The sequence below is a fragment of the Lepisosteus platostomus genome, chromosome 8 (assembly GCF_059453375.1).
Source record: "Lepisosteus platostomus isolate fLepPlt1 chromosome 8, fLepPlt1.hap1, whole genome shotgun sequence".
NCBI classification, from domain to species: Eukaryota; Metazoa; Chordata; class Actinopteri; order Semionotiformes; family Lepisosteidae; genus Lepisosteus; species Lepisosteus platostomus.
The window spans coordinates 9,175,320-9,190,858 of record NC_142618.1 but is presented as its reverse complement, the minus strand read 5'-3'; the positions used below and the strand labels follow the sequence as shown (position 1 = coordinate 9,190,858).

Genomic DNA, 15,539 nt, shown 5'->3' with positions numbered 1-15,539 from the left:
CAATCTGCCCTCCAAAGAGCCACGACTGTGAACCAGAAGACGCTGCAGGCGTCTTTCGTCAAAGCTAACTGGATTGACAAACCTGGGAAGCCACACACGTTAGGTGAGACATTTCTCTTACCGTGCGCTAAGGAATCGATTTCAATCATGTGTGGGGGAACAGCGCTGCAGAGCAGCTAGCATTGAGACCAGTGTCAAGTGATACCGTGCGTTACCGCATTGGGCGTATGGCAAGAGACGTGGAGGAGCAGGTGATCGCCAAGATCAAATCTAGTGTGTATCTTTACAACTTGACAAAACCACTGATGTCCCCGGAGATTGAAAAACGCTCGTTTACGCCAGATTTGTTGAAGAGGGAGAAATTAATGAAGATATTTTGTTCTTTCGTCCTCTTCCCGAGCGAAAAGTACCTAATACGGTTTCATTTCACCCCTCTCGACAACTATTCTGACTTCACACCTCTTGATTGGCCTCTCTTTCTGTCCCCCGCTCCCGCCTCTCACTCCTCCTCCCTCCCAGCCTTTGTTCTCCCGCTACATTACCTTTGCTTACTGCCTTTCTCACACCTGAAGAAGGCTCCACAGCCGAAACGTTGTGTTTTCTTTCTTCTTTTTTTTCAGTATGGAATAAACCTATTACTTGTTCTCTTCCCACTGGCGATCAACACTCCGTTGTGCTGGACACGTGTACGCGCGCCTGAAACTGACCGGAACACGCGTGTGGGAATCTGCTCAGACGGTGCCCGAGTATGACTGGCTCTCACCCCGGGCTCGTCGCGACAGTACAGGCCGTTGCTCTGTCCGCTTTGTGGATGCGTTGTATGATTCATAGACAAGCCCTTGCGGCTAAGAAAATGCCCCCCCGTACTCAAACAAGTAATGGATGAAGCGGTTTGTACTGTAAACACCATCGAGGCCAGTGCAACAAGCGCACGCCTTTTCAAGATTATTCCAAAAATTAAGCATAGGACGACTGGAGAGGCAGCCTTTTACTACATCGCACCCAAACCGCAGAATATTATTCCTAAAAATAGCAGGGGGGCCGGCTCTGTGGATATTTTTAAACCTTTAAAACTTTATTCTTCTTGATTTTTCTTTTATAATTTCTGTGCTATTTGTGTTGTTTGTGTATGGTTCTTTTAATTTGTTGTTACTTATTTTAATATGCTTAAAGTTTTTTTAACAATTTTTTGTAACAAGCGCTTTGAGTTACGAAAAATGGTATGATATATACGCGCCAATTATTCGGTCAGTCATTGATTGAAGTCTCTGTGCTATATAAATCAAAATTATCATCATTAAGTGAGTAGATTTCCAATTTATACAACGTGACGATTTTTTAATCTGTGGGGGTGTATAAGGGGGCGAGGGTCATGAAATATTTTTTACCCCCAAAAAGGGTCGCACTCTCAAAAAGGTTAAGAACCTCTGGTCTAACCTATCGCACTGCTTTTCTTTTGCACTGAAAAAAGTAAAAAAAAAACTTACCATTTCCTAACTTTCAGTTCCTCACGACTATACAAAGAGCCCACTAACCCTTTAGTTTTCCCAGAATAAAAGTTAAAAGATTAGTACTACTTAAAAAAAAAACATTGCAAATTTGTCAGCTTGTTTTATTCATCAAAATGTAACTGCAACAGGCATGTATCAAAAGGTCAATATGGCAAAGCCTATACAAAATGGCTTGATGCTGAAGTATTCTCCCCAAAATGGCTGTTACAACAAATTGTAAACAGGTTCATCAAACAGTCTTTTACAGTAATAACAAAAAACATTACCTAAAATAAGAAAAGCACCTGTTATCATTTAAAACAACAAACAAAACCAACACAATTGTGCTATCTGTACAGAACTAAATTTAAAATACAAAACATATGGAATGTTTGATGCTTAAAATAAATCATTCTTCAATTTTATTACAAAAATGTTCAAATTTTGTCACACTAAAGGCCAACAGGTGGACAATGCATTAAGAGAACAATAAACAGCACTTCATGAAAATAAAAACTGGTTTGGTCACTTAGCTTTTGTGCATAGTTTTAAGGCATCTGTTGCAGTCTTCCAGGTTGCATTTCAATGCATTTTCTCGTTGAAACTGTCACATTCTTCAGCTTCAGTAAATGTGTTTCTTTGCCTTGAAAAGGGACGAGCCTTCCTGCTTTTAAAGGCGTCATGCTCCCCCCTTAATTTCTTCCAGATAAATTGGCAACACCCTGAGCTAAAAGTGTTAATTCAGTTCTGATGTTTTTAATGAAAGAGCAGTTGTTCAAGTGTTAAGGACAGTGACAGCTACATGCTTTGCCACCACTGAAAGAGCAACGATATTCCGAAAGAAAGCCAGCGTTCTGCTCCCAGTTTCGAAATCCAGGGAAAAGGCCATATTCCCAGTACCTTGTAGACTGAAACCTGGGCTGTGCGTCCAAAGAGTTTCACAGTGCAAGAACAAAAAAAACAATGGAGCATTGCAGGGTTTATGGCATCTGGTGTTTGTTACAGCCGCAGTCTGAAGTTTGTACTGTACTGTATGTCATCAGTAGGATAAAATCCCCCATGAAAGTGGTTCTTGACACCTGTGCTTAAAGGCAATTACAGAACCAACATTTAACTTATAAAACAATACAAAAAGACATTTGTAAACAGTCTTCATAGAGGCAGCAAAAGGAGCGGGCTTTTCACATTTTAACACAAGGAAAACGAAACCTTTAAAATTGAACATACTTAGGTTGTCTGTGCAGTCTTTGACAGCCAGTAATCTAAATACTCAAGGTTATTAGAACAGTTTAAAGAATTTTTTAAAAAGTTTACAAATGGCACTTTACCACAACATGTTTCTTATACTGTTCCCTTTAGCTCTCGGTTAAAAGGGTTATGTATTCAGCGAATAATGCAGAAAAGAATGGAGAATAAATAAAACAGCAGAAGCAAAATGAGGTATCTATGTATTGCTCTATGTCAAGGGATAAAATAAAATCAGTGGTTTTAATAGCTGAGAGGCATGCAAACTGAACTCTGGCAAAGGTGTTCCATTAAGTGATGGCACTTAAGTCCCAATCCATTCCTATACCCCTCTGACACTTCTGCCCTGTCTGGCCAGGTCTCGGCGGAGAGTCATAACTCCTTGCTTCCCTGAGGTAATACTTCAGAGTCCGTTTCCTCCAAGGCTGGGTCAGTGTCATCCCCGCTGCTGGTCTGCTCCTGCAGCTTCCCCCTCCAGCTGGCTTTATTCAGTCCCAGGTACCCCAGCATGGTTTGAGACAGACGCGTATCTGAGAAGCGACCCCACTCCACAAACAGAGGCTCCGCCACATAGGTCATAAAGCCTGGAACCACAGGAGGTGCAGATCATGCTTAGCTATGGATTATAATTATGCCTCAGGAGAAATTAGATTACAAGTACATTTAAAAAAAGTCAAAGTCATCTTTTGATTTGTACAAATGCCAGTCTGAAGTAATTTTGAAAAGTGGCCTTGGTAGTTATCCCAAGTGCCTTCACATCATCATTACTACATGTGTTAAGGTGCACTCTTATTTGATTAATGTACATTAGGCCAGAGGTCTCCATCCCAGGTTTTTCAGGTGGCCTTTTAATGATCAATTAATTCATCAAGGCCTGGAACAAATCAGCTCTGATCAGTTAAACAGGTCATGTGGTCAATTAAGTAATTTAAGAGATCATTGGGAACAAAAATCAATTTCTCGTGGCCTTCAGTGATCACTGTTCCCTTCATTAAGTAACTGATCAATTAATCAAGTAATGTCTCTGTATACCTAATCTTTAAATCACAGGTGACATACGGTGACCTGTAAGAATATCTGGATAGGGGCTCTCCAGGACGGGATTTGGAGATCCCTGCACTGGAACACAGCCATCATACTGTGTATAACAAGTTAAAAAGACCACACTATTAAGCTTCGACCAAAAATGTGCAATTTATCTTACCTATTTGAATATTTTCAACAGTGTCTGTTTGACTATCACAAAGTGGGCTGACATCAAGTTTGTATTTCTTTTCAATGTCACCTGAAAAAAAAAAAACACCTTGAGACAGGCTTATAAAAACAGGCTTATATAAAACATAAGCCAATCAATTCAATTATCTTTTTGTTATTAAAAAAACTAATTAACATATTAAATATCACAACATAAAGATGATCAAATTCAGTGATGGACTCCAGGCCACCATGTCCTTTGCTAACTGATTTTTACCATTTACTCAAACTACTGTACCAATTCAATAATCATCCTATCTTAGGTCACCAAAACACAGCTCAGGGCAGTACACCAGTACAAAGGTGTAGCCAGAAGAAACATCCTATTTTCTATGCAGACGGAAAACTTGAGATAAGAACAAAGAGCAGACCTAGAACAACTCTCACCTTGGTGGAAGAATTCCTCTGTCACTTTTTCACTCCATTGCTTACTCAGTCTCCAAGGTCTGCATGGGTTACAGATATCTGCGCACTTCAGAGCCATCTAAAGGTGCAACCGGAAACCCAAAGAATAAAGCTGATACTGCTGCAGTACTTTTAACAGAGTACCAGACAAGCAGGCACTACTGCAGAAAACATCGGCAGGCTGTTGGTGTGACTGCAACAGGAAAAGTTTGCTAATATGCTAAGCTCTTGCTTCAAAGATATATAATTATCTTTATATTTAAAAAAAACAAAGGTTATACCTGGAGGATAAAATGCCTGTGACCTGCATTTCCTAAGCATAGGTCTCCCTTGTCCAGATGTGTTCTGAATTGTGCCAGGTAGTCGTTCTGTCTGCTGATATCAGTGGCCAAAATCAGGGAGCCCAGTTGACTCTCCATCTTCAGCCTGAGGGGGTGTTATTATTATATAGGGTCAGCATACTGCATCAAAATACAATTAATCAAAATAAATTGACTAAAACTAGTGCTATTGTGATATTACAATTCCTTTTTTTTCCTTTCAAAAAATGATGAAATATGAAATGGTCTGAACAAAGTTCATTCAGTTTTGAGGGAGTAATTTTACCCAGTTTTAATATTTCATGTCTTCATTCATGTTGTCATCGCTTCAGTAGTTACAGCTGGTCTTTTAACCAGATTTCAGATATACACTATAAAACAGTACCGTTAATTTACATTCAAAATTTGGTCGGAGTATAGTAACAGTAAATTACAAAGAGGCCATTTACCTGACAAACTGGATCATATCTGATTTGCTTTTAGTACTAAAGGCATAAATAAACATCTTTTTACCATGTTTATGTCTTTATTCCCTGATTTATTACTTTACCATTTGTGGCATATGATCAATTACCAACAAGTAAATACAAGCATATTTTTTAAAGTAAATCTAGGAAACCATACACCTGTTCTCAAACCTGCATAAATAGTTTTATTACATCAATGAAGTTCACACTGTAAACAACGTAATCATTCAGAAGCATAAAATAAATAATCTATCAAGAGTTGTCAAAATGATGATCCCAAGTTACAAACTTCCTGGTAAAATCAAAACCATCTAGAGTCGCATTTCCTAGTTAACCTTAATAATTTGTAATGCATGGCCTTAAAAATAATGCATGGCCTAATAAAATAATATTTTAACATTTAGTGTACAGTATGTGTGCTTCTCAAAACAAGTTTATTTTAATTGTAGCCACAGATTTTAGTTGAACCCTGTCAGATTGTGCATTAAATAGACACTATAATACAGCACAGAATGTGTGCAAATATAAAATAAAAAATCCAACCCGTTCTATAAAAGCTAAAAGACATCTGCTTAAACTGTCAAATACTCATGGGGGAAAAAAGAGGCACCTGGTGAAGTAGTATGGATGTTATTATACGTAATAAGACAATTACCTTTAGATGATTTGGACATTTATGTAGAATGATAAAAGAGTGGCTCTGTTTGTCTACAGGGTAAAAACTGCTGTACATCAAATCAAAGTTTCTGACTCCAGAAACTGTTCTCACCTGTCTTCAACAGGAAGATGTGCAAACAACCCCGACTCTCTCAGCAGGCCCACTGCTGACCTCCAGTGGTGATTCTCTAGAACTGAGGTATTCTGCAAATTAACACAAAGGCATCTTTTCTACTGCTGCCAATGCCAGCACATAAAGCCAAGCAAGCAGCAATACATTTTATGATTGCAGTACTGTAGTTAAGTACTAAAGCATTAAACCCACAAATGTATCCTTTAAAACTATTTAAAATATCCTGGATAATACTTTAGTTCTATTGTCTACGGCTAGTTGCAGAATTCTGCTGTTGTGCCAGTTGAGTACGTTCTTTGTACATACAGAAAACACAGGATGCTGCATGTCTTTGGAAACTTGCATTATTCATGACACCACAAAATGAACCTATACTTTCCAGTCAAGGAAAATAAAGATGCAACTATGACTCACAGCTTTGATTAACACAGTATATAAATCTTTATAATGGAAATAACAGGGTCTGGATGCAAGGTGATGTTAGTGGATTTGCTTAATTATCTAGTGCCCTTTGAAGGCTGCTACTGTCACATTTTAATTTCACTGTGTAAAGACTTCTTTACATAGATAATATTGAAATGTAATTTCCCCAAGGCAGTAAAGAGCAAATAAAATTTCTATCCATGCCAGTGTATTCTGAAGACAATTTGCATAACGGCTTAAAATTTTCATCAATGTTAAAAGTTCTCGGGAAGAAAAGTACAATATGACATGCAGAAAGTTAAGGAAAAAACAGAATGTATTAGGGTAATGAAATCTAGTTACATATGAAAAAATACATATATTAGGACCTCAATTTAAAACATTTAAGTGACTTAGAATAGATCATTTCCCTTCTTAAAATGTCAGTGAAGACACTTTCACCCTTTAAAACAAGGCAGATGACAACTGAGAAGTCCACATCCCTGAAATAGGCCAATCGCTTCAAAGCATTCCCCCTTATACCTGGAATGGTGATCATGTCAATGCCCACCCACGTATCAGTTATGAATCTGCTATGATTCAGTACCATTTCCCCATTTTAAAAACTCTAATAACGCTGGATAGTAGGACCCACATAGACCACAGGGTGAGTGCCCCCTGCTGGCCCCCACTAGCACCACTTTCAGCAACAACTTTAGTTTTTCTAGTTTTCTCCCATCCAGGTACTGACCTGGCTTTCAACTTGCTGTGTTACAGTGGGCTGCCAGATGTGAGTTGCAGGGCGATATACCTGCTAGAATTAATCAAGTCTAACCTATTCTATACAAATATGATCAAAACCTTGTAGATTATCTCTCCTCTTTCCTCACTCACAAGGAGGCGTCATCACCTGTATTAAAAAACAAAACATTTGACTTCTGATCACTCTCTGCCACAGGGCCTGCTCTTACCTTGTATAGAGCTGCTAAGTAATGATTTGTTTTGATGAGGAAAGGCTGATTAACTCCTGGGTGGTCCAAGTCATGTGTTGCAGCTGCCAACAGACCCAGGAGGATATCCCATGAAGTGAGGGATTTGGAAAGCTAAAAAGGAACAAGAAGTCACATTTCAGGACAGGGAGTCCTTTTAATATCTGGAAATATTATCAAAAATGGAAACTTTGCTCCAATTTCTTGAAGTGTCACAATCCTAAGTCATGACCTTTAACAAAAGTTGCAAATGAATGGTGATTTCGTTTCATCCCAACTTCAAAGATGAATCATCAAGTAGCCAAGTAGATCCAACCCTTTACTATATAAACTTGAAGCTTTCGACTATCTCCTACAACTCAAATTCCTGTTTTCCACCCTAAATGAGTCTCCACACATCATTTTCTTTGCAATGAATCTGAAAGTCTCCTGGGCTTACCCTACATATATCCTTCAGGAACTGGAGTCAGTGCCTACATCTCTGTGTTCTGTAGAGTTTACATGTATATGGTCTTTAACCTGCTCATATTTGACAATATGCACAGAATAATTCCTATTGCTCTTCTTCACGGTATAATGACAAAAATAAAATAAAAAAATCTTACAAGTACACTGTAAAAGTCACCTATGTGATATGCTCCTACTTCCTTCGTTCATTACTTTGCACTTGCTGACATTAACTTTAACTTGCTTAGCATCTAGCCAGTCCATTATTTTGTCCAAGTCTTTTTGTACATTCATTCCTGCAGTTTCTGTTTGTGACTCTATTGTTTTTGTATGATCTGCAAATTTAACTAGTTTAGTTTCTAACTAAACCAAAACCTAAATCATTGGAATATTTATGTAGTAGGTGTACTATCAGTTTTTAGGTCTTTATCTTTAAAACATTCTTAATTTCTCAGTTTCTTAAACAATCCAGTCCTTATTTTCCTAGCTTAAAACTTAACTAACTGAGCAAGTAATATGTTTTGCCTTTAACATTGTTATTGAAGAAAACCACCTTTCTTCCTCCTTTGACTCCACAACGATCTGTTCCCAGTCCACTGCCTGCAAACCGTGCCTCATTACTTCTTAGCCTGCTATTCTAATATTATAAACCCTAATGTTGGACTGGTGCTTTAAGGTGTTTATCAAAAAACAGTATATTATGGTCACAACCTCCCTGTGGTCTTATCACATACATCCCTTAGATCAGGGCTGTCTGAAAAGACTAGGTCAATAAGGAGTCACTCATTGACCATAAAAGCTTTTCTTTTATGCATGGAAAACTGACATCTCCAAATAATGTCATTTTCTACTCTATTCCTAATCTCTTTAAGTGGCCTGAGCTAATATTGTTCTACTTTACCCATGCAGATTCTACATACCCCTCTAGCCTCCCTTATCTGGCACGCAGGTTATTTACAGTATACAGTTCCATCTCACCTCCCCTTCTATCTAGCCTTTTTTTCCAAAACAAGGTATACCTGTGAATTCTACAGTCAGCCCTGTCATTCTTCCCTAAACAGGTTTCGTATTTTCCCACAATATCACAATACGTTATTTATTGCAATTGTGCAACAGCCTCATGTTCTTGCATTTTAGTCTTCAAGTTACTTGCATGGAGCTATAAGCAAAATAATGGATATGTTCTTAAGTTTGATCTTCATGTTCTTAGTCCTAAATTTCCTAAACTGTCCCACTTTGAGCCATTTGCCTCAATTTCCTAGTTTAAAAACACCTCTACTACTGAACACATACACACTGTTCCAACACAGAGTACCTCTGGCTCAGGTCAAACCCATCCTGCTTCTACTGGTCACATTTGTCCAGAAAGATCCCCAGTGATAACGCATTGAAAAACATTATTTTTAGTTTGGAAAAACTGGCATTAATAAGATCACCAGTAACACTGATTCATTTCATCGTCATCCGCCGTACCAGAATGAAAATAAACCGCGACAGCAAACATACATGCTGGTTAAGCTCACTTACAGTACAGTGCAGAAAATAAAATGGTCTTTCTCACCTTGGGCTCCTTTAAATAACAGTGCATGGCCTGAGTCACATCAGCAGCATGAACAGCATTGTGATACGGGTTTTGACTGTGGTAGTCTTCTTGAACCATTACTAATAAAAACACAAACGGATTCATCAAACTATTACAACATTGCGCAATTCCAAGAGGGCAGAAACATATATACATTTTTTTTCTCTATCACCACCTCACTGCTTATGTGCAAGCACAGCCACACTCCTACTGTTTCATTATAGTTTAAGACCATGTAAACTATGCTCTACACAAATTATTTCATTAAACACAATGTTCTGTTAAATAGGAAACATTAACATAGTGAACATTTCATTGTAACTGAAAACCCAATTTTTCTAAATATCACTGAAGATTCACAAATGTATATTTATTAAAAAGTCTCCAACCCAACTTAAAAAATCCAGGACAATCACATGCACAACTTGTATCAAAAGGAAAACAATTACCTAAAAATCTACGGAGTTTTACCATGTCTAATTGGAAGAGATCAATCAATCCATACTGGTTAAACAAATGAAAAGTCAGGGAGACCAGGCTGTTTCCTGGAAAAAATAAAAACAACGGAATTAACAACATGGATTGGATTATGAGATTGCTTCTCACTCCCCTCTTCAGTTACTATACTAATTCAACCCTTGAAAGTACAAGCTGCTGACCTTAATAATGAAGTTTATATAATATTCTTCTGCCTTTCAGGAAATGTCACTTGAGTGAAACAGCCCCAGAAAATCACAAAACAGTAGATGTGCAAAGCCATATCAATGTAAATTTGAAAGCCACTGCCATCACAATTCGTTAGCCAAATGCACTGTTTTAAGAATGTACTGTATTTTTTTCATTTCACGGCTATCCAATTAGTAATCATTCCATTAGGAGCTATTCCTTTCCTTCTCAGCTCACAGCAACGGCTCCTGTTTAATTTGGTGATTTTGTTTGAAATGGCATCAAGGAAATCACAGGAGCCAAGAGATTCAAGCCCAGCCCTGGTTGTGTCTACCAACGCTGAGCTGCTCCAAATATATAAATAAGCATTCTGGAAGTAAAATAAATTTAGGAATCATTTAATGTAATCAGGTTTCAACACAGAGCTTCCTAGACTACTGTTTATCAAACTTACCATTTGTTAGCCTGTCAAACAGAAATATGTCGAAGTTCCAGCTTCCAACTTTTTCCAGCATACACTGTAAAAAAATATTTCTAAAATGACCACACAGATTTACACATCAACAAAGGATCTTAATTGTGTTCACAGTGATTGTGCTACAACATCTACAAAAAATGAGCAAATTTATGGAGAACTTGCTTTCATTTTCATTTAATGCTGTAATCAGAAATGTTAATGTAAAAACAGTCTGTGCTTAACATTAAACGGCCTTAATATTAACAAACAGAACAGATTTTCTGTAGTAAACAAACTATTTTAGTTTTATAACTCTTCTAATGACAACTTCACATTCCAAATCTTCAAAACAGGCAGCGTCTCTAAATGGTGAACCATCTGAGCAGTTCCAGTTCATAACTGTCTTTTCCAGGTCTCTTTTTCCTCCAAGTAAAAGAATAACTTTCTTTCAAAGCGGCTTCCCCAGAGCGAAAAGGGCATGATGACCCCCCTCTTACCCTCTTCATTCCCATTTCCAGCTGCCCCCTTCAAGGAGGTGTTTTAGAAAGCCTGTGGTCAAGAGAAATGTCTACAAGAAATCCTTTGTTCCGTGTGCAATCAGTATATTAGCCACAGCTAAGTGACTGCTCCCTGCATGGAGCTATCAGACTGTGTGAAATGGAGCTGTGATATGGGTAGATCAGGATGCGTGTATACTGATGCACATCTAAGACTACTGTTTGATTGAACGTGTATTTTATGTTGCGTGACGTGTTATTTTGCGTTTGTGTATGGCGAAGCCATGGAGAAATCGGACAGTGAAGTTCCCTCTTCTCTCACGCCCAGACCTTGGCTTGGCCAGTGTAGTCATCGTCCAGGATGTAGAGGGGGTTCTGGGGAGGGGCGCCCCGGAAGAAACGCGAGGAGTGCAGGTACCTCTGGAAACTCAACAGCCGGCGGACCTTCCTGGCAGACAAAGGGCCCGCAGACTCGGGGCGGGCTGGAGGGGCGTCGCCAGGAGACGGGCAAAAGAAAACACAACACACCAAAGGGGTTACACCATCACCGTAACCCCCGAATTGTATTTCCAAGACAAAACAGGTTTTGCCTTTGTTTAATAAAAAAAGAATATTCAATGCTTTTTTATTAATCTATTTTGTAAACAAACGTCTGTAAAACAGGAATAACCAACACCCCAAATCATAAAGGAGTCTGTGACAACTTTTTAAACGTAGGGGAGGAGAGATTTTAAAGCACTTATGCTTGGAGGGGCTACATTGTAAAGCACATAACATTGGTTTCACATTTAGAATTGCAGAAATATCCACAAAAAAGAAAACAGAGTGACACTGGCGATCTTCCTACATTGCTTCACAACGGATTCGCTTGAAAATCCTTTTTAAAAACACTAAATTGTTTTTCCATCCACACAGGCAGATCCACATAGTTTCTAAGTATAGTCAAATCACATTTTCTGTCATAGTTAACTTAATTTACTAATACGGCAAACAAGTCAAAATTTTCCTGGTTAGGGGCTTAAACGAGACGTTTTTTGTCAAAGCGCATCCCACTTCCAAATTCCCAATTATGTTTCAGAGAAACACATTTTTAAATGACAGAAAGTAAACACCATTCAAATTTCTTTTGAAAACACATCTTTCAACATTCACCGGACTTCACATTCCTTAAGCCAAACCATACAGAAGTTAAGTGACCTCAAAAAGAGAACTAAACAAACCAACAAGCCATTTTAAACCAAGTCCGAAAAGGTTCCCTGAATGTTTCCCTGGGAAAGGGCCTCTTTCCACCTTGCTACGCACCTTTCTCCCTCGGCCCCATGCAAGCTGAGCACAACGCCCAGCAGGCGAGACGAACCCCTCGGCCACAGAATTTCAGTTAATTTGTTTGGTCTTGGAAAAAAAGCAGCAGCGGCTTTTCGAACTCGGAGTTCCAGAACTCTTAACTGCCGCGAGGCACGCGGCGCCTCCGCCATTCAGGCAGAGGAACAAAACGCACACAAGTGACTGACCAGGTGGATCCAGCCATCGTGGGATCAACTGTATGTGGACGACTTCCCCCAGAAAAAGTGACCAGAGGTGATTTAAAGTATTAGGCCATCCGGTGCACTCCCCTCCCCCCAAAAAAAAAAAACTTTATGGCAGAGGTTTTGCTGCCTACCAAACTACCAAGTGACCCTCACAGAAGCTCCCATAACATACCCTGTAAGCCCGAAGGTAATTTAGAGTAACTTCTGTCTATGTCCCAAATTACACCTTGCATCAGGGAATCTTAAAGTGTGAACACTCTGTGCCCTCAATTGATCACTGTAAATCGCAACACCAGAACAGTTCAATGGGCTCCTCCAGACTGTACAAATACTCTACAACTACAGTTCCTCAGAGTGAGATTGCTGACTTTGTAAGTATGCTGTATGCTGCATTGCCTAAACCAAAAGAAGGCATCACAAAGTATTAAACCCGCACATTTGAACTAATACTTTCAACTACATGTTTTGTTTAGCGCTTTAGGATTAAGTACTGAAAATGCACAGAATTGTTTTTAAGATATCTTCAAAAAGTGTACCTGGGACTTGAAACTAAAATAAAAAAAAAGAACAAAACAGTGAGAGGGAGCCTATGATGAAATATCCCAAAATACATGATCGCAAGGGAAAACTGAAAAATACCCCGGACAAAAGCTGGTGTAACTGAAAAGTTCTTCCGAGTCCAAAGTTTACTTGTCAGCTGTTTCTCATATACTTTTGTGAGAAAGAAACTATTTATTGTTAGGTAAAACTACATTTGATGGTAAATAAAAAGGCAGCTGCTAATTATTCTGTCCCAATCGTATTAGTCATTCTTCACAAAAATTTAACAGGGTTTTAAAAACTACAGTCTTAAACATCTTGAGTTGTGCGCTTTAAGCAAAATGTCCAAGGTTTTCATCAATAGCCATTTCAAATTTTCCAATTCTTTTGGATTATTATTACTGTCCTATGACTGACAGACTCTTTTCGCCAAAAGCCTTTTTAGAGTCTTTTTCTGTGATTGTTTTATCTTCCGCAGCGGCCGTATTTTCCTTGGCTTTCTAGTTTTAATTCCATTTTGTGTAAAAATATTGTAAAGCACTATACAATTGCTTTTAAAGGCAGTATTTTAAAATGGTTTATGATAACTCTGTGCTGTCTAGATTCAGATTAGTGGTGGGCTAGGAGGACTGGCTGGAGCAGTCTGGATGAGGCCCAGAATGGAGCTGTTGTGGATGCTGAGGGAGTGGGGTGGTGTCAGAGCGGAGCCAATGTGAGCACGGAATACCATCCCCAGACGGAGGACACCAGCAGCTGCCCTGGCCGTCCCCACTGTGACTCGAGCCAAGCCAAGGCGCTGCCGAGACAGCGGCCCTCCCCTCCCCCAGACCTGTACGAGAGTGGCCAGGGCAGGAGAGGGCCCTGCCAGTTCAGCATGTGCAACACTGTCCGATCCAAAAGAAAAACTATTAACAGCGCCACACAAAAAATAAAGAGGACAAGTCTGGAAACTGTGGAAGAGTGCACTTAAAATGGAGAACGGGGGGACATCTCTTTGCGTTAAGGGAGGTGGGTGTATGTAACAGGCTGCCAAGTCACATTGCTGAAGGCAGCGCCCTGGCCTTCTTTTAAGAAGCGGCTGCAAGACTAGTAGGAGCTTCTGCAAAACTAAGTGAGCCAGGGGGACTGAACGGCGCCCTCTTGATTGGAGCCAGTCTGATGTTCATCACCAGCCATGGCAACACTGGCAGCCAGACGTGTTTTTATCTCAGCGGAAGTTATTGCCGTCGGCAGAAGGCAACAAAAAGGGACGTGTACAGAGGTTCGGAGGCCGTGGCTATTCCGACTGCGCCAGGGGCTGGGGACAAGGAACACATCCATATTTGAAAACAAGGGGAAGACAGTGAAAGGAATTTGGGGGGAAAAAAAAAAGAGAACACCACAACGCCTTTAAAAAAATCCCTGTCCTCTTTGCTCTTTTTATATTTGGATAGACCCCAGTTTTGTGCTTTTATACTAGAATACGCCTATTTACACTGAATTCGCAGTTTGATTTTGCCATGATTTCAATAAAACAATTTACATAAAAGTACTGTTAAAACACTTTCATACCCCAGCTGTTTTTATTCATGTTGTCAGTCTCAGGATTGGTGGGAACGAGGTTATGTCCAGTATTTGAAACTGACCACTAACCTCTAGTTGAGTCCCTCAACTCCTGCTCATTAACTACTGTCTTCCACCTCTCATTAACTGCTCTCTTCCCTCGTGGCTCCATCCACCTGCTAACATCAGGACTGCTGCATCTACGGTCACGCTCCAGCCTATTCTCAAAGCTCATTTATCCAGACTCGTACACTAGCCTGAACCCTATGATTCATCTACTACACTGCTCTCCTTGACAGCCACAACAAAACCAGCTTTCCATGAGGTCAGTGTTTTTACTGCATAATTCATGACAGTGATCCATTCTCCAGTTTATATCTTTGACCTAATTAGATTACATATTGCACAACACAATAGTTGCACATGAAACCACAATACTCATTGCACAAACTGTGATTGCTGTAACTTGCTCTTGATAATTAAAAATGTGTCTGCAAAATTAAAATGTGTTTATTATCTGTAAAATCCACATTTTACAGATAATGTAAAATGGGCGGAGCGGTGGCTCTATGGCTAAGGATCTGCCCCTGTAGCTGGAAGGTTGCCGGTTCAAATCCCGCAGCTGGCAGAGAAATCCTACTCCGTTGGGCTCCTGAGCAAGACCCTTAACCCCAACTGCTTCAGGGGTGCTGTACAATGGCTGACCCTGCGCTCTGACCCCAGGCTCTCTCCCTATCTGTGTGTCTCATGGAGAGCAAGCTGGGGTATGCGAAAAGATAATTCCTAATGCAAGAAATTGTAAAGGGTTAAGAAAGTGATGTTATAATTATTATTTTGTTTCGATCATTCAGGTCTTGCACGGGTAGAATGCTACAGCACAGGAAACGCCCAATATCATATTCGTACTTGCTTTTCAC

At 39.6% G+C, this 15,539-nt stretch overlaps 1 protein-coding gene across 8 annotated transcripts in view; it reads right to left on the bottom strand.

Annotated features, from left to right (window-relative positions):
* Nucleotides 1-1,595: 1,595 nt before the first annotated feature.
* Nucleotides 1,596-15,539, bottom strand: part of pde7a (phosphodiesterase 7A) — a 51,546-nt gene continuing 37,602 nt past the window's right edge. For 7 of the 8 annotated variants that reach the window (XM_088642330.1, XM_088642329.1, XM_088642331.1 and 4 more), the window contains exons 4-13: nt 11,342-11,493; nt 10,512-10,575; nt 9,841-9,936; nt 9,371-9,471; nt 7,345-7,476; nt 5,951-6,042; nt 4,676-4,820; nt 4,377-4,473; nt 3,940-4,020; nt 1,596-3,319 (exon numbers count right to left, since the gene is read on the bottom strand). In XM_088642330.1, coding sequence (XP_088498456.1) covers nt 3,108-3,319; nt 3,940-4,020; nt 4,377-4,473; nt 4,676-4,820; nt 5,951-6,042; nt 7,345-7,476; nt 9,371-9,471; nt 9,841-9,936; nt 10,512-10,575; nt 11,342-11,493 — 1,172 coding nt within the window. In that variant the 3' untranslated portion in view covers nt 1,596-3,107. Of the gene's footprint in view, nt 3,320-3,939; nt 4,021-4,376; nt 4,474-4,675; nt 4,821-5,950; nt 6,043-7,344; nt 7,477-9,370; nt 9,472-9,840; nt 9,937-10,511; nt 10,576-11,341; nt 11,494-12,313; nt 15,531-15,539 lie in introns of those variants that run through there. The other variant, XM_088642336.1, reaches the window with a different exon arrangement.